Source organism: Gopherus flavomarginatus, chromosome 5, assembly GCF_025201925.1.
Source record: "Gopherus flavomarginatus isolate rGopFla2 chromosome 5, rGopFla2.mat.asm, whole genome shotgun sequence".
NCBI classification, from domain to species: Eukaryota; Metazoa; Chordata; order Testudines; family Testudinidae; genus Gopherus; species Gopherus flavomarginatus.
The window spans coordinates 17031986-17056040 of NC_066621.1; the positions used below are offsets into that span (position 1 = coordinate 17031986).

The window sequence follows — 24055 nt, forward strand, 5'->3', positions numbered from 1 at the left end:
CTATTACTATTACTACCATTTTTTCCAGTGCTGGTTATCTTGAATTAGCATTAATAGAAACGATGTGCATATTAAAGGAGAATAAATACACCCTTTAGTCCTCTGTTTAGATGTGGGCTTTGGGTTTTCTGGGAAACAAGGGTTAATTTTAAATCACTGTTCATTTTGAAAGGTATCTACTGTGCACATATCAGGGAGTAGCCGTGTTAGTCTGTATCCACAAAAACAACGAGGAATCCGGTGGCACCTTAAAGACTAGCAGAAAGCTTATGCCCAAATAAATCTGTTAGTCTTTAAGGTCCCACTGGACTCCTTGTTGTTACTGTGCACATACTCTTCATACACTTTTTTTTTTTTTTTTAACTAAATGTTCTGTGTTCAGAAACATCCTCCTGGTTGCTTAATACTGTTCAATACATATCTAGAATCCCTAGATGTAGCCACAGTGTTAAGACTTCTGTATTAACAACTCTTTATGGATTATATGCAAGGGGTGTGATGGAATATATTTTGAGCCATTACAGTATATTTGTTATGCTTCTCCTGTCAAGAGGTTTATTCTATGTATGTGACAATGCACCTCCCACTTACACATCATATCTTTCATCCAAGGTTCCCGCAGGGTGTTTTACAAATATTCTTTCATTAAGCCTCATCTGGGACTTTATACTTTATGGATAGGTAAACTGAGGTACACAGCCATGCAGTGTCTTGCCTAAAGTCTCTCACAGCAAGTGATGGAGCTGAAAATAAAACGCAAAAGTCTTCCCTCTCAGTCCCTTGCTTTAACTACTAGTCATCACTCCCTCTGACCAATTACATTTGCCCTTCCGTAAGTGAACATACCTCAAGATCAAGAAATCTTGTTTTTCATAAAGGTCATTTTCCAGCTTGATAGACTGAGTAGAACCGAGAGTAACGCCAAACCCGCATGATATACTCTCCTCCCCTTTCTCTCTCTGCATGCCCTTGCCTGCTGCTGCCTTAGTTTTAGTTTTAACTTTGCTGCAATTTGTTATTGGTCAGCACCATTTTGCAGGACATGAGGAACAGTGTGCATTTGAGCTCCCTCCTCCACACTCCCAGAGCAGAGCATGAGTGATTTCATAGGGCTAGTGCGTGAAACAGGAACTGAAACTGACCATAACAGCGAAAGTGAGTATAGATAGTATTCTCGAATACGCAAGCAAACAAACTGAAGAAATGGTGAGAATTGGGCCCTAAATGTTAATATGAATTCTTCCTATTGTTATGAGCTGGGTGAAAGTTTATTATAGGTTAAGTTAAAACCCCTTTAAAATGATGTGTGACTGTGCCCTTCCCTTAAGGTAGTTGTAAGAAACACTTGAGGGGCCACACCTAAAACAAGGCCTGATAGAATCTGCTCAGAAACTAACACCATGGCAGGGGGGTTCCACTGGATATTGTGACCAGGAGTAAAGGGGTGAGTATGTGAGTAAATGGGAGAGAGAGAGAGTGTGCGTGCGTGAGGGAAAGCAGAAGACATGGGTACTAAGAACGGAGAGAGAGGCAGAGGCAAAAACACGAAAGCCAAGAAGTAGCTGGTGAGCCCTGTGTGACCCTGGAAAAGCTAGAGAGAGCTCTTTTGGGTCTGTTGGCTAGAGAGGTTTGGGGCTGTAAGCTCAGGGCATGTCTTCACTAGCCAGTGCTTTAATGTGGCTGTGTAGTCACGGCACCATGCTGGGAGAGAGCTCTCTTGGCACTATAAAAAGAAAAAAAAAAAAAAAAAAAAACACCTCCACAAAGGGAGTAGCTACCAGCACTAGTGCACTGTCTACACTGCCACTTTACAGTACTGAAACTTGCAGCACTCAGGAGATGTTTTTGCACACCCCTGAGCAAGAAAGTTGCAGCGCTGTAAAGTGGCAGTGTAGACAAGACCTAAGAAACTTGTCTTGTTTTTGGTTCCTCCTGCATTCGCAGAAGCAGAACTTTGTACGTTCTTTGTAAATAAACAAGATTGAATCAAAGAAATCTGACTACCACTGAACATCTCCAGGGCCCTGAACTTTGACTAGCCACTTAGGTCAAAAAGGGGCGACAGTATTAGAAAATAGTTCAGAACTATTGAGACATGTATAATAATACTTTGCAGTTATGTAGGACTTTTCAAGTGAGGATCTCAAAGTACACTACAAAGATAAGTATCATCCCCATATACATGGGGAAAGAGCCGTAGAAAGGTTTAATGACTTGATCAAAATCACACATTAAGTCATGGTCAATATTGGGATTAGAACCCATTTCTCTGGACTGCCAGCCCAATTTCCTGTCCACTGGACTGGATTGCCACACGGGCATAACCAAATGATTCTTTGGCCCACGTGAATATAAATGCCTATACTGTAGGTATGTGTACACATAACATCATTTGTATATAAACCTTTCCTTTCCAGGTCACCTGCATAACATGCAACTACAAATCCAACACCATTGAGCCCTTCTGGGATCTTTCCCTGGAATTCCCTGAACGCTATCACTCTATTGAGAAAGGGATTGTCCCCGTTAACCAGACAGAGTGCATGCTGACAGAAATGTTGGCCAAGTTCACAGAAACAGAAGCTCTGGAAGGGAGGATATATGCGTGTGACCAATGCAACAGTAAGTGAAGTGCTGATGCTTTACCTGCAGCTTAGATACACTGTCCATTGTTCCTGGTAAGAGATGTTCATAGTGCACTTTTGTGTGTGAAAATCTATATATTGGTACCTCGATGCATGTGTGAGAGAGGAGTGTTTGTGTTATGTTTAAAAAAAAAAAAAATACCCACACCCTTCATCGCTACTCTGTTCTGGTGCAGGTTCTTCCTGTTGGTTGCACCTTCTGTGTACCAGTTCAGAACTGATCAGCTGCTCCTTTTATCATTCCTTACATTTAGCAGCACAGATTGCTAAGATTATATTTTGACCCCATCGAGAACTGCTCCCTCCTATTATGACTTCCTTTAGTTGGTTGCTTCCTCGGCCCCACTTAAAACAGTCACAGTAAATTGGAGGAGAATGGTGAGATTGTGGAGGTGGGTACAAAAGGCAGTTTATCATCTTCTTTTCTTCCCTGACATGGCAGAGATGAACAAACTATCCTGGCCAGGTGTGTTGTTACTTGTCCTGCAGTATGTGAGTTTTAATGTAGTCTTGGTAAGTTGCAGTCAGGGCTGGCTCCAGGGTTTTTGCTGCCCAAAGGGTGCAGGGGGGGGAGGGAAGCCGCGATCTGCGGCAGCTCCACTACGCCGCTTTCTTCTTCGGCGGCAGCTCCACAGCGCCGCTTTCTTCTTCGGCGGCAGGTCCTTCCCTCCAAGAGGGACCAAGGAACCCGCCTCCATATTGCTGCCAAAGAGCCCGACGTGCTGCCCTTCCCCTTGGCTGCCCCAAGCACCTGCTTGCTGAGCTGGTGCCTGGAGCTGGCCCCGGTTGCAGTGTAGGCTTAGCATCATGTCTCCTTCAGGCACTGTAGACTTCAGCATTTTTGTCTCTGTAGCTGTAGCTTTCAGGCAAAGAGTTTTACAGAGCCACCATGTCAGAGAAGAGATGCTCACGTTTCTTTGTTACTAGTAGGTGTCTTTAGCAATGAGCTGAAATTGCTATTTGACTCTCAAATTAGTGTATTCCCTCTTACGTGAATGTGTGCATCTCACTACTCTCATTTAGAATATCTCTCTTGTTAGCTTTCCTGGTTGTCTGAGGATTAATATTAGGGCAGGATGAATACTGCAAAAAACTTTCCGAGAACATTTGCTGACATTTTTGAATGAAGTAATTTTGAGCTTGTGAATAATCATGCGGTTTAGTTCTACTGGCATCCACGTTCACCAAAACTGAATTTAAAATTCTGACACATGATTATTTATGATGGTGTCATTGTATGTTCATCCAGTTGAAAGGAAATAGAGTGACTTATTTGACCTGTCACAACTAATCGGCACAGCTGAAATAGCAAACATTTGTGTGACATGATTTGCAATCAATATTTTTTAATCACAAATTTATTAATTACTTCAAATAAAAAATCTGAGGAAATAGCCATCTGCTTGTGGATAGTCTGTAAGAAAAAGAGGGAACTAATTGCATCAGATAAACTATTTGCTGTGAATCATTCACACAAATCTGATCAGTATTCAGTTTGGCTTGTGTCTTAGCCTTGTATTCTGCAGTTCTCGTTTGTGCAGACCTTAAGTTTGCTGATGTAGGTGCCTTATAATTGAATTGGATAAAGAAGCATTTACTGGAAAAAAGCAAATCCTAGCAGGAGGCAGCAGTCCTACCCGTGGATGCCAAAAATCATTGGTGGTACTGCCTGTCAGAAGTGACAGAGAAGGAGCAGCCCATCTGTTCTGAATTGGTGCAGTGAGATGCAGAAATCCACTTAACAGGTACATTTCTTATTGGAAGCTCTGGCTGTCACCTGTCCATTTTTTATTTATTTATTTATTCCCCTAAGCTGTGTCCTCTATGCCCTGGAGAAGTTGACAGGTTCCGATTAGGAACAAAAGACTCTCCCCTCACCCACTTTTATCCCTTCTTTTGTTGATACATTTTAAAATAAAGTCTTTACCGTGGAGTAAACTTGCTTCCTTATGCAGGCACACTTCCCTTCTGCCCTACCAGGACTTGGTATCTTGTTGAAAGCTCTCATCTCTAACTTGATTCATATGAATCTCATCCTCCTCCCTCGCCCACCAAAGATAGTGAAGTGCGAGATTACTTGCTCCATCTATGCAGTGTGATAAGTGGGTCAAATCAGTGTGTCAGTAGAACACAGTGCCAGATTTTGCAAGCTGATATTCAGTCCTTTTGGATGGAGGTAAAAACGAAAATGTTGAAGATAGGAATGGATTGTGTAGGGTGTTGCATATAACGGTTTAGCTCTAGTGAGTTCCAAAAACAAACAAATAGACCTTTTCCTTCTCCCTCTTCCCCACCTTTGGTAATTCCTTCAAATTGAAAAGTTTGTCTTAATATTTGCTGTTTTACATTTTTTTTTTAAGCAACAAAATATTTCATCTTAGTCTCTTGAGAAACCACGTGTCACACATTTAAGATAGACTGTGCTGCATAAAGTCAACTAGCCAAAATGACTATATGCTATACTTCTTCCTTGTTTGAATGCTGAGTTACCAAAGGTCTGTTATGAAGCAGTTATCTCTGTATTCTCTTTATAAAAAAATAAAGCACATCATTTCAGGACCTCTGCTTTCAATGGGTAGGGGTGGAGGTGTTCGCTAGATATATAATAGAGTGGCTTTTTATTTTATTTTAGTTTTGCTTTGAAACTACTTTCCGTCCACCTTAGTTTGTTAGCAACTCGCTTAAACATGAAAACGATAGCCCACTGAGAAACGTGATGTTTGTTCTTTGTTGTTATGGTTAAAAGTGGGATACGTCGAATTCTATGAAGATTAATTAATAGAATACAAGCAGAGTTAATAAACATTGGTTAAGTTTTTAGATACAAATTCAGAATTCCTTACTTGGCTTTTACAAAGTCCTGATGCAATAAGGGCAACAATTTTGCCTGAGCAATTATGTGAGTAAAGATGGAGAGGCAATCATCGGGATTTGCCCCTCCACTGTAGTTTAATTCAAACCTGTTTAAGGTGAAGTACAAAGAACGCTTATAGAATGTAGCTTTTTCTAATTCTCTTCTCTCCCATCAGAGAGAGCTACTTCTACTGGGTTTATGGGGACGGTTATATTTTTAATTGAATAAAAAATCTGCTAGTTGATAGAATGTAAATAGTGGCTAAGAATCCTTTTGATTCTTCCACTGTTCATTCTCAAACTGCTTTTGTTGTAGGCAAAGTGTTGATTGTGGCACCTTCATTGTATTGTAATATGTGCTCTGCAGTGGTAGCTCCATTCAATGCTGTACCAAATCACTCCAATTAGAATAAATTATTTTATTCTTGTCGGTTGTACTTTATGGCATGGATTACAACACTCCAAAGTGAGAATCCATGCTCTGCAAACCCTCAGCTCAAGGCAGCGTAAGGAGCCACCTCTTAATTTTACATTCCTGTTACTGATCAAAATTTTACTTAAAAAATTGGAAATAGAAGTTGACAGTGAATGGTTGTGGAGATGAGAACTTAAGGGCCTCTGTTTTCCATTTGCTTACCCAAGCCGCACACCTTACTACCCCTTTGCTTTTATTCTCCCACTCTCACCTCCATTCTTTCCCTTGTGGACCCCTACACTTGAACTGCATCTTTGATCCAGTCACCAGGCCTTCACCGTATTCTCCTTCAAGTGGCTTCTTAAAACACCCCTTTTCCATTTAGCCATATACACCTTACCCTCCCCCTCACAGTCACAAGTGAAAAATCTTCCAGATACACACATTGCTAACCCACAGTAACCACATGATCTTACTATGGTAACCCTTGTCCTCACTATGTTGGTTGCAATTTCTTGTCAAACTATCATTAGTTTGACAAGAAATTGTCAAAATTATCTTAGACTATCAGCTCTTCAGCACAGGAACACTGTCTTCTATGTGCCTGTAAAGCTCCATACACAGTTCTGGTGCTGTATTAAAAAAAAAAAGTGTCCACAATGTTTTTCAATAACTTGGGGACAACCTAGCATTATTTAGCAGTTGAAACTAGCTGTATGCTCTATGGCCCCAGCCATCTCTTTATCAGCCCTGTTGTACATCACAGTGTGAAATGTTAACAGAAGCAGCTTGAAACTGATAACTGAAGGCATGAAGATTATAAGCAGCACAAAATGTGAAGTTGTGAATATTTTAAACAGCATGGTTTCCCGTTCCAACAAAGCCATGGGGTTGGAATCCTCCTGCTTAGAAGTTGCAGATGCAGGTGTTATAAGCAAAACTTCCCCTGCTGTACCTCTATCCTTATCCGCTTTGTATTTCACTGGTAAGTCTTTGCTGTGAGCTGACCTGACTCTAAAAAGAAAGTTTGTAATGTGCCGCTTCCTCTTTTGAAGATAGTTTACAACCCAACCTATGTTTTATGCTCTTCTTAAATTTTTTGTAGGCAAACGACGGAAGTCTTCTCCTAAACCTCTTGTTCTGAGTGAAGCTAAAAAGCAGTTAATGATCTACAGACTACCTCAGGTCCTCCGGCTGCACCTTAAACGATTCAGGTGAGTTTTGCGGGCCACAGGTAGTGTTTAGCATGTGAAATAATTGCATGGAAAATATGTGATTGGTTCATACACACTATGAAATTCTCTTATTTCCTGCATAGTGCAAGCAAATAAAACATCTTACATGCAGCAAATTTTTAATTCACAGCAAAGAATGCTTGTGTACTCAGTGTAGTGTCCTTATTAAGATGGGTAGCTTGGTCTTAGGCTACATTTCCGCTACAAGCGAGAGGTGCGATTCCCTGGCTCATGTATACATGCTTGTGGTAGCTCTCATTGAGCCAGTGCAAGTATAAATAACAGTGCAGCCACAGTGGCATGGGTAATGGTGGAACAACTGAGCCATGCCAAGTACAAACCCACCTGAAACTGGCAAGTTATGTACTCGGCTCAGCTCACGCATGCTTCTACTGCCACTACTCATGCTACTGTGGCTGAACTGCTATTTATATTTGGACTATCTTGATGAGGGCTAGCGCGAATGTGTGTAAACGAGCGGGAGAATCACACCCCTACCTCTGTTGTGTAGACATGGCCTTAATGTTTTGAGAATACAAACACTGGTCAGCTTGTGTAAGTATTAATATAGTACAACTGTGTATCCTTTGTGCAGTGCATTCAATGCCTGCCTGAGTTTGCAGCAGCCTGAAACAGCTCCAAAAGCTTCAAATTGACTCTGTTCATTCAGTGACATTTCTGATTATGACCATTTAGATGTCAACCTTATCTATTAAGCGCTGATAAAAGCATGCAAGAAAAGATGGGGATAATCCTGAAAAGTTGCAGTCAAATGAGAGTAGCATCTCATTTTGGAAACACTATGGTAGGTCTTCATCTATGGAACTTGCTCCCCCTGGTAATTTATCTGACCCTCCCACTTTTGCCACTTCTAAGTCATATTTTTGTTTTTTTTTTTTTTTCTCCATAGTTCCAACATCTGTTATATTATGGTTGGAAAGTGTCTTTTTGACTGATAAACCCAGCCCCAGTGTAATTGTTATGGGGGAGTTTGCTTAATATTTGGGGAAGTTTATATCCATAACTGAATCTCGTAAGTGGTGCTCAGACAACACTTATATGGGGCTATATTACACTTAGAGCATTTCCTGGGATTATGTCACACCAATCTACAAACTATAGTAGACTTCAGAGTGGGAGCAAGAAGAAAAACGTATTTAATGTCTACCTCTCCCCAGCAGTGAGAATTCTTCAAAATCTCTTAGTAGCAGCAGGTTACTGGTCCCATCCCCACTTTTCCCCAGTTCCCTACCACTTTATTTCTTTGTAAAGTCCTTGAGTGTCTGGGGGGGGTTTATTTTGATTGCATGCATTTGTGTTGCAGGTGGTCTGGACGTAATCACCGTGAGAAGATTGGGGTCCATGTCCTCTTTGACCAGGTATTAAACATGGAACCTTACTGCTGCAGGGACTCTCTCTCCTCTCTTGACAAAGAGACCTTTGTCTATGACCTCTCCGCTGTGGTGATGCATCATGGTAAAGGGTTTGGCTCAGGACACTACACAGCATATTGCTACAACACAGAGGGAGGTGCGTGTGCCTTATTACTGGGGAAACAGATTTTAAAAGTCTGTTCAATATTTTGTTCCATAGACTTAGTGTATTTTAAAGGTTTATAGTCAGAGTTGTTTTAAATAAAATTTCTTGCCATTCCATAGCTTTATTTCCAGAGCATATTGCTAGTAGCATGTATCTGCATAAGAACCAAAGACTGCTTTTCCTTTCCCTCCCTTGTAGCCCACTGGGATGGCTTTACTGCTTGCTTTGTAACATCAGCGTTTCATTTTCTTGTGCTACGTAACTTGATTGTGCTGCTCTGATTGGCATCTTTCTGACCCTACTTGGGATGGGAAGAAGATAACACAGAAAATGTGCTGAAACTGATGCTGGACTTTTCATGAATAATATCCACAATGTTTTTTCTAAATTCCTGAACACTTATCTCTTTCCACAGCATGGGTATTGATATTATTCTTCCCCACCTTATTACAGAGAATGGAGAATTATAACTGTGCCTGTCTTGAAAGTTTGTAGTTTTCATTAGTTGAAGAGGTGTTTTTAGGATATTAATATAAAATGAAGTTAGAGCTCAACTAGATAGTGGTAAACAGCATAGAAATGCTGTGAAAGCCTGCTAACCTGCTAAAACACCCCTCTTCTCCCCCTCCCCTGAAAATTCCCATTTCTTGTGATTTTTTGTTTGTTTTTGTTTTTGTTTAGGGTTCATTTATAAGAGACAATCAAAAGGATTAAGGTCTTGTTACTAATGTCCTTTTTCTTCCTTTGGTTCCTAGGTTTTTGGGTCCACTGCAATGATTCCAAACTGAATGTATGTAGTGTGGAGGAGGTGTGCAAAACCCAGGCCTACATTCTTTTTTACACTCAAAGAACAGTGCAGGGCAAAGCAGGAATCTCAGAAACACAACTCCAAGCTCAGGTGCCGTCCAGAAACAGCGATGAGGACAGAAGACTGACATTCCCATGATGGGAAGCATTAATAACTCAACTGACTCTCTCAGTTTTTTAAACCATTGGTGTTCACACATCATTCCTCTTTATAGGAATAAAGGCTTACTGCAGGAACAGATCAAATCCCCATGTTTGCCACTGCAGGGTCCAGAAAAATGTGCACCAGGCTGTGCAATTCCATCATATAAAATTGTAGTCAGAATCTTTTTTTTTAATTGGTAAAACTCACTTTCCTCAAAACAGCCATCGATGCCTAGTATCATTCATCTTATTTCAAACAGAAATTAAACTAAGCATGTAAAAGTAAGTACAACCCAATTGTTCAGCCAGAATACAAACCTATCAAACAACTGACTCCCTTATTCGCTAGTAATTAATACTGATTACAAAAAAAAATCTCCAGAAAAAAGAGGTACAGTAGAATCTCATTTAAGCTTCATTCCCTTGTTGTCAATTATATTCTCTGGTGTGAATCACTTACCCAATCTCTTCCCACCTGGGTTTATCCGAATGACTTCAGTTTCCCCCAAATATCTTGAAGAGGTGGAGTTGTACTTTTCCAAAAGGCATTCTTGCTGGAGGGCGTTCTAAGGCCCTTTGCCCTAGGCCTTACATTATCTGTAAGTGTTGAAAGCATTTTGAAAACAGATTAGTGCAGATAGAACAACGCCAGTAGAGGAAGGGACTAGCAACGGGTCATTTTCTTAGTATTGACAGGGCCTAAATATAGCATTGGTACACAAGTGGCAGCCTTTTTCTTGAACTGGACTGGATGTGCTTGGAAATTGAGTGTTCACTTCTGATATGGAACGTGATCAATGTGGTTCTGCTCTGGAGAGAGAGCATGTAAAAGTGGAACCTTCTGACTGATCAGATCTGCCCCCTGTACATGTTCAGAATCCTGTCTGCAGACACTAGCAGCAAAAATAAGTGTGAGTCATTTTTTACTCCTGATAGCAGTAAAGTGCCAACACAGCTATAGGGGAGTGGGCTGGATTTTGTTTCTTTTTGTGCATAAACAGAATTGCTTACTAAATTCCAATCTGTTACACTTATGCAAGTTTGAAGACAGTGAGGTTGCATAGACATTATGGAGGGTAGAATTTGGCCAGCCACATCTTTATTTCAAGTGGTAGCTTAGCTCTCAAATCCCAGTTTGAGTTTGCAGAACTGCAGACTTGTAAAAATATCTTTATACTTGCAATCTGAGCTTGATCTAGAAATCACTGAAACACAGCAACCATGGGACCTCATGGTACCATTTTTAGTCCCTTTTCTCAGTAGAACCACACTTCAAACATTTATTTAGTTTGAGGATTGTGCTGTCCATGTTCAATTTTAGAGATCAGACTTGAGACTTTGAAAGAGGTTCTCTTGTTCCCTGTGCAGTCAGTCTTGTTTGGTGGAGATGGCTAAGGTGGAAACAATTTAAAAATCCAGTGTTCCTGTGGGACGTTTTAAACCTCAGAAATTTAAACTTAGAATCCAGGTAAAAAGTCCTGAAATTATTGGTTTTCCTTCTTTCCCTATTTCCTTTTATTCTTCTCAGCATTTGCCCATCATACATAAACTAATTGGCAGAGCCAGCCCATCCTGTTGTTCTAGAGGGTGGGATAAATTTCCTGAAGTAATACCCTCTTGCCATTGCCGCTATCGTGACAATTAACCTCCTGTCTTAATGGCAAAACAGACTCTCTTCTCAGGTTGTTGTTAATCACTCCAACTATCCAGAAGGGAGGGAGGGAGCAGTATGGCAGGGCAGGCAACCAACCAACTCCTTTCCTGTCTCCAGAGCAAAGACTGAGTGTGTCACCTCAAGGAGACACTGGTCTTCATTGTCCTGGGGAGTGGGAGTTGCTCAGGAATCCATGTTTCCTGTATGTCTGAGCAACGTATTGCTTTGGAGACTACAAAAATTGCCTGGTTTTGTTTTGCTAGTAACTGTAATTTCAGAATTCTACAGTTTTACTCACTGGAGGCAAAGCAATCTGAGGCAGTCCCATAAGTGCTAATGAAATTGTTTGGGTTTTTTTTAAAGCCTTATCTATAACTAGGCTTGGAAGGATTTGATTTTTATTTCTTATGAATTCTGACAGGTATTTATTTCCTACGTGTATGTAATGATTTTTTGGGGGGCAATTCAAGGAAATAAAAAGAAACCCCATAGATAGTAACTCTTCAAAATGTAATGGGCCAAATTAAGACAGAATGTAAGCAGATTCAACTCCACTGAATTCACTGCAGTCCAAATGTGGCCCAGGGAATGTAAAAGTTGAGCTTTGAAACAAAATCATGCAGTTGTGATTATGAAATATTTATAAGCATGATTGGTTCTTTGCTAATACAAAAAGTACATACTTATTAGTCCAAACGATATGATCTTTTCCAAAGCACTGCTTATCCTTCCAAGCCTATCAATACTTTTAAGATGAAATTGGATCCGTTATTTAACAGAAAGTAGATTATTTGCTTTTAAACTGCAGATTCACAGTTTACCATGACAGATGACCATAATGGCAAATTTATGTTCTGAAGACTCGTGCCATGGTAACCCTGTTATAAAAAAGTCTGTGATATAAAGGCAAACCACAATGCAGCATTACAATTGTTACTGCAGTGAGCCTAGACTTATCACTATGAATGCTCATCTTTTGACTGAGTGTGTTGCATTAATATTTGAATTCAGGTAGTAATACAGTTGTCACTTGAATTGAGTAGGTTACAGAGAGGGAAGGGAGGCTGGAAGGAGGATGTACATTTAGCCATCAATGTATCAGCTTTCCCAAGCAGATTTGTAGCATTTGCTGTTGACATCTTTTGAGATTAGTGGCCTCTCCATATGACATTAACCCAGTAGTGCTGAGATGTAGTGAAATTGCAGTCAGGAAAAATGACTTACCCTGGTAGGGAAGGAAATAATTATACTTTAAATTAAACTTGCTTTTTCCAACACTGTGAGGTTTCTGTAATATTTAGCTTTTATTTGGAAGCGATAGCGTATAGCATTTTTTATGCTGTTTGGTTTAGATTTGTCTACTGCAGGCTTCTTCATATAAGCATCGCCCAGTGCTCCTGCTGCGCTGTACACTGTTTTATAGTGTCCTGGTTGCCAGAAATTCTGATTGGAAGTTACGTGTCTAGGTCAATAAGATGAAGATGTTATTTGCAATTACAGTGAAGTCCACTTAAGTGAAAGCTTGACAAAAGTGTAACCTATAAAATAAACTTTGACCCTCCTTAATTCTGTGAGTCAAATTATGCTCGGACACTGGCATATATTTAGAGTAGCTCAGCTGAAGTCAATTGAATTACTCCCGATTTAGGTCCCTATCCTGCAAACACATAACACATGGGAGCTACCTGAATCATGCAAGTAGTTCTATTTACTTTAATAAGACTATTCATGTGCGTAGTTGTGTACATGCTAAGTGTTGGCAGAATCAGCTCCTTAAATCGGTGCAATTAAGAGCAGAATTTGGTCCTGTATGTGTAGCTAAAATTCTTCAATTTAAAAAAGAAAAAATGGTTGGAGCAGGCTAATATCTCAATTCTTTTTTAATGACTGGATGAATAAGAAATTATGCCTGCTCGGTACCAGTTTATTAGCTTGATGGAAACCCTTTGCAAAAGGTCGCTGCTGCATATGCAAAAACAAGGATGTCGATGGCCAAATTTGTGGGGCTCTGGAGCGGCAACTAATGCTAGCCTTAAACCTTAGAGTGCTACAGTAGATGAAAAATAATTGTCACCATTTTTTCTGTCCTACCTTTGCTCCTGTGGCTTTCTAGGAGCCCAATCCTGTCAGGTGAATAGAGCCTCCTGAGAGGCTTGTTGTGCTGAGCAACAACCAAAGCTAATGGGAATTGAACGTGATTGGTACTTTACAGGATAGGGCTCTAGAAGCATAGGAAGCTGCTGTAAATTAATGAATTACTTATACTCGTAGGTATGTGCAACCTGAAATATGGAGGCACCACCAGCACCTCTTTAATATATTTAAATCTTAAGTAAACCCGCTTTATTTCACTTAGTTTTTTAAATATGAAAATCTTAAAATTTACAACTTCATGGTCAGGTTAAGTCCCAAGGTCTGCTAAGGTAGTTGGAAAACATTGTTTTAGGCTAACTTCACCACTAGCAAGTTAATTAAAACTACTTCCCGATACATTACTCTCTTACTGCCTGCACTGCCAAGTTAAACTATGCACTGGACGAAGAGGAGTTTGAATGCAAAATATTGAAAGCTGACAAAATTTTTTGTAGTCTACTGACTACATGAACTCTAGTTTGATAACTTCAAACATTGTCACAGGTGAGGCAGTAGATGGAATAATGCATATTAAACAGTCTGGGACTGAGCTGTCATATTGGAATTGTTCCTTCTGGGTGACAGTACCACCTCCACACAATTAAGAACTTCCAGACATCTTTAGTGTAGAAATAAAATTGGAAATGGTAAAAATGTTAAATGTGTCCTATGGACTCATAAGCAGAGATTATTTTTGTTTTTAAAAGCCAAGGCTTCTAGTATAAATAGTCTCTCTGCCATACAGCTCTGGCAGAATATGCTTAGTTACCTCCCAGTGAGAGAGACAAGCAAGTGGGTGTTGGCTGCCATCAAAATACCCCAACATAAAATGGGAGAGGTCGACAGTATTACAGAATGAAAAATTAAAAAAAAAAAGGGGGGGTGGAATGGGAGACTGGGAAATGGGTTAGTTTTACCTACTGATAAAGCTTTGTGAACTAATTTTTATATGATTCATTAAATTTGGTGCCTTGTATCCAATTACATTTTGCATGGGACCGAAAAGCTGGGAGTTTTAAGAGAATTTCCCCTCTCATCATTCAAGTGGCAGACAAATCTGTATGTTTTTTACAAGTACTTTTCAGTATCATTGACATTTTTACATTTCATATCTGTATGTGAATGAAAAAAAAAACGGTTCTTACCAGCAAGTTCAGAACTTGGTGTATTTTGGTGTACATGTCTGAAATCTCTGTGTTTGTAATAACTCAAATGACTACTTGTTCAAAGGCAGAACATGTTTGTTTTCTTAATTTTCTTTCTATGTTACTCAGGCCACTTCCAATCAGGTCAGTAAGGTTACTCCTCTCAAAACAAGAACCTTATTTATAAGACCTGTGTTATACAAGGGATAAAAACTCCACTTGTAGCATTTTGGTAGAGTAGTAGGAGTTTTGGAAAGGCCTTTCTGATTAAACATATTGACTGATAATTGGAGACTTAAGAAGGGGGCTGGGAGGGTGGGGGGCAAGATAGTTACCTTTGCCATGGTACTATTTGCACAGATTTACAGTTAGCGGTGTAGCAAACAATCCCACAATACTGCAGTTTCATATGCAAGATGCACAATTGTTTAAGGTTGCTGAATATCTCTACTTGAACAGTAGATGGTAAAACCCAATGCCTGCTCTGAATGCTGCCTTCTTTTGTGACTAATCTCTGCCCCTGGTTTGAGATTAGGCAGGGAAGAAGGAGTTGAGTAGGAATTTCTTGCCTGTGGGAATATAAAACCTAAACTTGGAGGGTTTTTGGTTTCTATTACATTGATATCCATTTATTTACAAGTGGGAATGTGAGGCATTCTTGTAAGTTTTTAAATTTGTAAAACCACAGCAGTTTTCATGATCAAAAACTGCATATATTAGTTACCTGTACCAATTTGTAATTAGTTGTCTTAGTTAATTTTAGGGTATGGCTTGGGCCATCTCTTCCATTGTGCTTATTTTATTTTGTGTGTCTGTATGAGTTCCAGTTGTCCTAAGAAAAATTTGTATGGTTGGCCAAAATGCTTTCAAAAGGAATTTTTAAACTGGAACAAGTCATCTTAAAAATGTTTTCAACTTACATTTCCAAAAGGAGAAAAAAAATGACCAGCCCATTGGGCCCAAGACTGACTTTAACCACTGTTAACTATTTATTGTTTGAAGCTTGTGCATGATACAGAATGCATTGTAGTTATAGGGCACTGTCTGAACAGCCCTTTTATTGAATTCTGTTCAGGTTGGAGTTTGGGAAAGGGAAGGAGTTAAAAAAACAACCCATTGACAAAGCTGAAGTGACCACTGTGAAACGTTTTGATTATATGTAGATAAGGGGCAGGAAGAGTTTAATGACAAGGGGATCAAGCAGTGAATGCTTTTTTTGTGGGTGGGTGGTGGTGACAGCCACGATGGGCGTAAAATCCAAGCATGGAATCTGATCAGCAGCAAAATCCTAACCCTTGAGGGCCTGCCACTTACTTTTTTGTAGAATGAATGGTTGTGAATTTAATGGAAAACTGTTCCTTCTCAGAAACTATCCACTCACTTCTCTGGAGATTTAAAGAAAAATATAAAGGAAGTCACCTGCTTAAACCCCACAATGGTTAACTGTGTAAACATGTTGTGAATACTTGGAGGTAGGAAAGGAATGGATAGACACAATTAAAAGCTTGTACTTGGATTTAATATTCAAAAATCATGGTTATGCATTTCAGGGTAAAAAACTATTGCCTTAGATAAGAGGGAGGAACTGAATTCTTTTCGTGTTAAAACTAAACTCTGTAGAGAACTTTCTGATGCTGGCTTTTTGCTTGACGAGCAGAAAACATCTAGGGCCTGGGATGGAACAGCATTTAGTGCACTTATAATTAGAGACTCAGTCTAGGAGCTTGTCTACATGGTGGGGTAATACATGCTCTGGGAGTGTATTTTTCTGAAGTCTACTGTGTATTGCACATTAATGGGCCTGATCTGCACACATTTTGTATCACTATAACCTTTGATTAGGGTTGTGTAGTTTGGTTGCTTAGTTATTTGGTTTTTTGTTTTTTTTTTTTTTTAAAGTGATGCGACTTCCTATCTGTGGCTGGTGGTGGTGCTTATACCGGTATGGCTTATTCCCTTTCTCATTTGTGGAATAAGCTGCAGTGGTATACGTATATATCAGTATAACAGCAGCCACACTAGAGAGGAGGGGGGAATTGTACCACTTTAGCTATACCGCTACAGTTAAACTACTACAACTCTTGTGTGTAGACAAGGCCTAAAGAATGTATCTTATCAAAAGGGACAAGCTAGAGCCTTAGGTGAATCACTTTTGCTGCACTCTAGTCTAGAATCTGCCCCTTAACTTAAACAGTTGCCTAGATACAACTTGGCACCTTTCTGATTGGATAAGTAATGTTGCCTTAAGTCTGTCTAACTCAGTACTGCTGGTCTGGCAAGGCTACAACTGTATACACTCTTGCCTAATCTTCTTAGAAAGCCCTTACCACTTGACAGTACCATTCAGCCCAGCAATTAAAGTTCACATAGGTACAGATTTCCTCCGGCCTCAAATAAACCACACAAAAATGTGTGAAAACTCAACTTTGCTTAAGTGTTTGAGGGGCAGTCAAAAGTGACCTTGATGCTGGCACCATGAGGAGCCCAAGGTGTGACGTAGAACTGACCCATTTTAACTTAGCTTTAAATAAGCATTTACAAATTCCGGGGGAAACACTTACTCAGTGCCATAACTATTAGTGTCCATTAAAGAGGGAGTTCATATGAGAGGAAAAACAAGTTACAAAAGTTAGTTGTTTGCCCAAAATAAAGTCCCACTTAATGTTTTTCCAATAGTCTTCCCCTTCTTCATGTTTTAAAATCTGATTTAAACAAATGTTCACATAACAGCTAAACTCAGTTTACAATTTCTGATTGTGGATTTCCAAGCTTCTTTATGGAATAGTGATTAAGGTTAGGATTTTGAAGAGCCCTTGGATTGGCCTAATTCTTCTCCCATTAAATCAATAGGAATTACACTATTGACTTCAATAGAAGCAGTTAGACCAGGGCCAAGTACTTTTGAAAATCCCATTATAAAGTAACACTTTGCTGACTGTTCCCACAGCCAAGTGCTTGGTGATCCTTGGAAGGCTGCTGTCCTTTGCAAAGGCTGGAAAGAACAGAGTTTTCTTTTAACACTAAACATTCTCTTGAAAGCGGAAATGAAGGATGGCTGTTTCTTTTGCTTTTTAGAGTGAGAAACCCAAAGTGTGAAGGGGGGCGGGGGAGAGAGAAAAACTTGGCCAGGTTGTTGGCTTTTCAGTGACTTTTGTGAGGGCTTTAAGTCAAAGCTATGTGTAGCTGTACTACAGGCTTCTGCTACCTGATTAATAATTACATATGCTGATACACACCATGCTCTGGTAATTAACAAAGCTGTCTTAGCTGCAAGGACTTTAATAAGTGATAGCTGAGAATCCGACTATTTCTGATAGCACGGACCAGCTGTCAGGCCAGCTCAGTGCACAGATGTATTGGTGAAGGACAGCTCCTAATCTTACGTAAGTTAAACGAGCTCTATTTCAGTCAAAGGCCTGTGAAGACAACATCCAGTAACTCAACATGACAGAATTATGCACCTAGAACTGCATAACCTGGCCCCTGTTTGAACCCAAGTCCTAAGAAGAAGTTAGGGTGTTAAGTCAAAAACCTTTAGGAATCAAATTTAAATCTATCTATTCAATGTTCTTCGTAGGCCCCTTTTTATTTTGCAGGAAGAGGATGTGTCTCCAGTTTAGTGAGCTTTAAGTTCACAATGACAATACTACTTCTGAAAATTTAGGCAGAAATTATTTCCAATTAACTTACTTGATAAAGCTGAAATTGACTTATCCTCCATCTGCTCTTAAGGGCCCGCACCAAAAAAACCAAACAGAACCCTAAATCTGTAAGCAGTGCTATGTAGGACTCCTTTGAACACAGAGTAATAGATGAACTCATGCATAAAATTCCAAAGGATCTGAAGCCATGCTGCAGTGGTGCTGCAAAATGCTCAGGGCTGGAACGTGTGCTACTGTTTGTGTAGCTGTAGCACAACAATGCTAGAAAGTAGTGGTGCTTCTGAGCCTGTCCTCCATATCGTCACTTTCACCTCCCATGGAATAGCCTTGCCACTATCAGCTGGATTCCAACAACTTAATGGTGGCAACTAGCAGAACCAGTCCAAGGCACTAAAATGCTATGCAACACCAAACAGCTTCTTCCCCAAGTATAACATACAATCATAATTCCTCTAAGATAAAAGAAATGCACCAGCTTTATCCTGTCTGAACATTTATCCGTGTACATTTATGGTGGTTAGAGTTTACCTAGGGCTTTTAAAAAATTGTTTTCTCTTTGAATAAATAGCTGACAAGTCCTGCTTACAACACAGGATTAGGACTTGTTCCTTTCTCTCTTGGGTGTGATATATGAATCATGTTTTTATGATTTTTGTAAATCTTTACTCTTTTTTACACCTTGTTTTGTAAGCTGAAGTTTCCTATTAAAAGAATAAAATTCCAGTGCAGTAGAATGTCATCATTTCACACATTTTATGATAATTTAATGAGAATCTTCTAGACATGGTACAGAATTAAACTCAATATGAAACAGCTTTGCAAGTCTTGAAAATATAACTGATTAATATACATTGAGCTCAGTGAGGTGAACTGAACATACAACTAACATCTCATGAATTAAATGGCTTCTGTTCATTGCGGAATGATAGTATGCTTGAATTAAAATACAATTTTAGAGCTGCTGCTGAACTTTTAGTTACCAAGAACAAAAGCAACAAACACCACACAACTCTTCTGATCATCATTTTGGTCATCCTGTCACACTGGGACAAGAAGCTCTTCAGACTTGATGCAGATACACTTGATTCACGTCTGCAATTAAAGATCAGACAAAGGATGGGTTAGAGAGCCAAGTGTCTGGTCTAGTGTATTAAAATGGTATTGGGTGAGAAGTCACTGAAGTACTTGAGGTAATCATGTTTTCCCATAGAATGCCACTTTGAGTTGTGAAACAACTTACTGTTCTCTTAATGGTAATGCATGGGTGTTGTTCAGTCTTGTAGCTGAATGCTATTTTAGGGCACAATATAAATACCTATAGTTTTACAGGATCTACTTTTTTGCATGTTTACCTGGTTATATAATTATGTAGATCAAGGAAAAATCTGTGTAATTTGAATTTGCTGTCCATTTGAAGGGCATTTTGGAGCCTAAGCTAACCTTAAAAATCAGGTCAGGGCTCACTGTAATATCCATTACTGACCATAAGGTTAGGGTGAGACTGTGCCATACATTACATTAGTCAGAATGTCTTAGATACCCAACATATTTGGAGAAGGCATAGAGACTGCACAGTATGTGGCATTTTACAAAACAACATCCCCACCCTGAGGCCTTGGCAAAAAAGGATGTAGCAGTGAGCAAATCACACTACTGCCGCTTCACCAAAGTAGGTGTGAAAAAGGAGGAGGAGGAGCTCAATCCACAGGAAATGGAAGGTTGTTGACAACTCTAAGGGGTAGTATAAAGCAGTGGAGGGGGGACTCCTACAAAGGATGCAGACACAGATTGATGCAAGTCTGAACTGAGACGTAGGCTCTGGAACTTTAAATAAGTCTCTTGTGCAGCCCCTTGGTCCAGTTCTAACTTGTACACTCCTCCTCCCCAAAACAGACTTGAATATTGAAGTTTGATAGCTCGATACAATGGAACCCCAATTAGCCAAAAGTGCAGTTCCCAGGACTTGACTGCAGCGTCTTCCTCTGTAGAAAATAATGCACTGCAGTCTTTTAATCCTGCCACGTGCAAAAGTTCCAGAACTTCCCATATCTATTGCTGCTCCTTTATCCAAACCCTTGATTATCCTGTTTAGTTTGGCTCCTCATTATTCAAAGAACGACTATTTCCACACCTTCACAATGTCAGGTACTCACTGGCACTGCTATGCAACTGGTTGAGGAGGCATCAAATCAATGTCTGTCAAGTTTCGGGCTACCCAGACTCCAGCAGCAAAAAGCCCCAGGTTAACTATGAGGTTTCTGAAACAAATACATAGCAAGTTAGTTTTGTTGAAGCAACGGGTGGTGTCTGGCCTACATTAAAGTGTTTCCTACCTAGAATACCAACTGTAAACATACAGAGCAAGACCTCTAGCACTGATGGCTTTAAAACAGTAACAAATATTAAGTCTCATTGCCAAGCCTATGCTATAGCTGGAAGAAGCAACAATGTTAATTTTGGGTGGCGGTTTCCCATTTTTGCTGCCTCCTCAGGAATGGCCGGCTGTTTAGAAACCATTCTGCTCCCATCTATATTCTGTATTTCCCTTGCTTCATCCTATATTAGGGAGATTTCCATGAAAACAGGATGTTTGTCTTAAGAACTCATTTGCTCCTGCTGCTTATCCCCCCTCCTATAGTAACTAGCTGCTGCCACAATTATGGCAAGCAGAATTATGACATCAGGTAGGGAATAAGCAGCAAGATCAGAGATGTTGGTAACAGAAAAAAGGCAAATGCAAAGAACAGGATTGAATTGTTTTTTTGTTTTTTTTAAGTATTTCAGGAGTGTATTCTCCTCAACACCTGCTTAAAATTATTAGATATGCCCTGGGATGATGATTGACTAATGGCAGTGTAAGAGGATAAATGTTACCTGCCTCGTGTGTGGGATCTTTACCCTAAAGTACCAAACTCTTACTCTGAATAACAATATGTATTAAGCGCTTTAAATTTGAAAGGAAATAAACATACATTGTCAACCTCCTTACTAGATAGGAAAGGTTCTTCTCCCCCACAATCCTCCTCCCTTTTAAAGATGTGGAAGTAGAGGCCCAGGAAGGCTGTCACTTGTCCAGGGTTACAGAGCAAGACAGTAAGGCTACGTCTTCACTACCTGCCGTATTGGCGGGTAGCAATCAATTTTTCGGGGATCGATATCGCGTCTCATCTAGACGCAATATATCGATCCCCGAACGCACTCCTGTCAACTCCAGAACTCCACCGGAGCGAGCGGCGGTAGCGGAGTCGACAGGGGGAGCCGCGGACGTCCATCCCGTGCCGTGAAGGCGGTAGGTAATTCGATTTAAGATACTTCGACTTCTGCAGGACTCCTGATGCCCCATCCCCTTCTCTAGCTGCAACCCCCCAGTCTTCCTCCTCCTCCCAGCTGGAGGGGAACAGAACCCAGGAAGCTCTGACTGCCAGGCCCCAGTTCTGGCTACCAGACAACTGCTTCTCCTTACAGTCTCACACCTCTCAGTGTATCACTTAGAGGCCTTGCCCTATTGAAAACAATGGGGCAGACATAGCCCTGCTCCAGACAGTTTCCACAATTGCATTTTTCACTGAATCCAATGCTTCCCTTTAACTAGTTTTCATCTTGCCCTGACTCAGCTCTGCCACCACCCCTTGCAGTGACCCGCACCCGAGGCCCTCCCACCATTTGGCTTAAAGGCTTGTGTGTACTTCTCAGGCTATGGGGGCCCCAGCCTGTGAGACCAAGGTTATTCCCTGGCACATGCAGAGTCAAGGGCCTCCCTCATCTCAACTCGAGCAAGTGCCACAGAACCAGGCCTGACTCCTGGGGGGAGCCACAGGCACATACCTCAGATCCCTGCAAGGGCATGTGAAGAGCACCTTGCCCTCACACTGAGGTCACAGCTCCCGGGGATCCCCTTCTCCCCGCTGGGGGGGGGCTGTCACAGCTCCCGGGGATCCCCCTTCTCCCCACTGGGGGGGGCTGTCACAGCTCCCGGGGATCCCCCTTCCCCCCGCTGGGGGGGGCTGTCACAGCTCCCGGAGATCCCCCTTCCCCCCGCTGGGGGGGGCTGTCACAGCTCCCGGGGATCCCCCTTCCCCCCGCTGGGGGGGGCTGTCACAGCTCCCGGGGATCCCCCTTCCCCCCGCTGGGGGGGGCTGTCACAGCTCCCGGGGATCCCCCTTCCCCCCCGCTGGGGGGGGCTGTCACAGCTCCCGGGGATCCCCCTTCCCCCCGCTGGGGGGGGCTGTCACAGCTCCCGGGGATCCCCCTTCCCCCCGCTGGGGGGGGCTGTCACAGCTCCCGGGGATCCCCCTTCCCCCCGCTGGGGGGGGGCTGTCACAGCTCCCGGGGATCCCCCTTCTCCCCGCTGGGGGGGGCTGTCACAGCTCCCGGGGATCCCCCTTCCCCCCGCTGGGGGGGGCTGTCACAGCTCCCGGGGATCCCCCTTCCCCCCGCTGGGGGGGGCTGTCACAGCTCCCGGGGATCCCCCTTCCCCCCGCTGGGGGGGGCTGTCACAGCTCCCGGGGATCCCCCTTCCCCCCGCTGGGGGGGGCTGTCACAGCTCCCGGGGATCCCCCTTCCCCCCGCTGGGGGGGGCTGTCACAGCTCCCGGGGATCCCCCTTCTCCCCGCTGCGGGGGGGGGCTGTCACAGCTCCCGGGAATCCCCCTTCTCCCCGCTGGGGGGGACTCGCCCCTTCTCCCCGCTGGGGGGGGCTGTCACAGCTCCCGGGGGATCCCCCTTCTCCCCGCTGGGGGGGACTCGCCCCTTCTCCCCGCTGGGGGGGACTCGCCCCTTCTCCCCACAGCAGCGCGCTCAGCCCCGGGGCCCGGCCAGGCGGCACCTGCGGAAGTCGCTCCTGTCGGCGGCGAAGCGGCAGGCGCTCCGGATCCAGTCCCGCAGCCCCTCGCGGGGGGACCCGGCGCTCCCGCTGCCTCCCGCCTGCCCGCCCGGCGCCATGGCTGCTCCGCGTGCTAGGGGCGGGGCTGCCGCGGCTCGTGCGGGCAACGGATAAAACGTCACATCCTGCTCCTGGCTCGCCCTCCTTCCGTCACTTCCGTTGCAGGGCAGAGGCGGGAAAGCGGCACGGGAGCGCGTGGCAGCGTGGGGCGATGCGCGTGCACACGGGACGTGCACGTACAAAGTAGGCAGCCCCGCGTAGCGCTGCAAGTGCCCGAGCAATCCCGGCGTGCAGAGTACTAGACCCCGAGCATCTGTCTGTGGGCAAAGCACAAGCCTGGGGCTAGGCCACGAGCACAGGGCAGAGGGACGTGCAACGCCCATGTGCAAAGTGCATGGGCGAAAGCCAGCCCTTCGTGCAAAATGCAAGTGGCCATGCAATCCCAGCGTGCAGAGTACCAGGCCCCATGCAACACTCCATGTGCAAAGTGCGTGGGCGAAAGCCAGCCCTTCGTGCAAAGTGCAAGTGGCCATGCAATCCCAGCGTGCAGAGTACCAGGCCCCATGCAACACTCCATGTGCAAAGTGCATGGGCGAAAGCCAGCCCTTCGTGCAAAGTGCAAGTGGCCATGCAATCCCAGCGTGCAGAGTACCAGGCCCCATGCAACACTCCATGTGCAAAGTGCATGGGCGAAAGTGTTGGCCAAATAGGGCCCGTTTCCCCCTGGAGCTTACCTAATTACACCAAGGAGGCACGGAGGACAAGAAGACGGGTACCACACCTTTATTCTCGTTCAGCTGAACGGGTGTTTCTTCTCGACTAGTGCCAGAGAAGAAGAACACACCTTTCATGGGCGACATGAGCCCCTTTTATAATCAGCAACAAACAACTTTAGTTCTCATCCCGTTTACGTCATTGTGCTGACCTATAGATAACAGGTTA

The 24055-nt window shown here is 42.7% G+C and overlaps 2 protein-coding genes across 13 annotated transcripts in view; one reads left to right on the forward strand and one right to left on the reverse strand.

The window, feature by feature from the left end:
- The window catches only part of USP49 (ubiquitin specific peptidase 49), a 57750-nt gene extending 38795 nt beyond the window's left edge, over positions 1-18955 (forward strand). For 10 of the 11 annotated variants that reach the window (XM_050955849.1, XM_050955853.1, XM_050955846.1 and 7 more), the window contains 4 exons: positions 2418-2622; positions 7019-7127; positions 8473-8678; positions 9443-18955. In XM_050955849.1, coding sequence (XP_050811806.1) covers positions 2418-2622; positions 7019-7127; positions 8473-8678; positions 9443-9633 — 711 coding nt within the window. In that variant the 3' untranslated portion in view covers positions 9634-18955. The remainder of the gene's footprint in view (positions 1-2417; positions 2623-7018; positions 7128-8472; positions 8679-9442) is intronic. The other variant, XM_050955854.1, reaches the window with a different exon arrangement.
- A 16-nt stretch (positions 18956-18971) lies between these two features.
- TOMM6 (translocase of outer mitochondrial membrane 6) lies at positions 18972-23217 on the reverse strand. 2 transcript variants are annotated; one of them, XM_050955894.1, is made up of 3 exons: positions 23057-23217; positions 20364-20490; positions 18972-19324 (listed from the first exon to the last, which is right to left on the reverse strand). In XM_050955894.1, the coding sequence occupies exons 1-2, from the start codon at positions 23170-23172 to the stop codon at positions 20394-20396; spliced, it is 213 nt and encodes a 70-aa protein (XP_050811851.1). In that variant the 5' UTR covers positions 23173-23217; the 3' UTR covers positions 18972-19324; positions 20364-20393. The 2 variants fall into 2 exon arrangements, with proteins under 2 accessions (XP_050811851.1, XP_050811850.1); XM_050955893.1 differs by having other exon boundaries at positions 20386-20490; positions 23057-23214.
- Positions 23218-24055: the final 838 nt, after the last annotated feature.

Bases quoted from the DNA above. Each gene is read 5' to 3' on its own strand.
- TOMM6 (XM_050955894.1), bottom strand. From the start codon at position 23,172: ATGGCGCCGGGCGGGCAGGCGGGAGGCAGCGGGAGCGCCGGGTCCCCC. The intron at 20,491-23,056 runs GTGCCGCCTGGC...TATTTGTTTCAG, and splicing joins GACAGGAGCGACTTCCGCAG to AAACCTCATAGTTAACCTGG.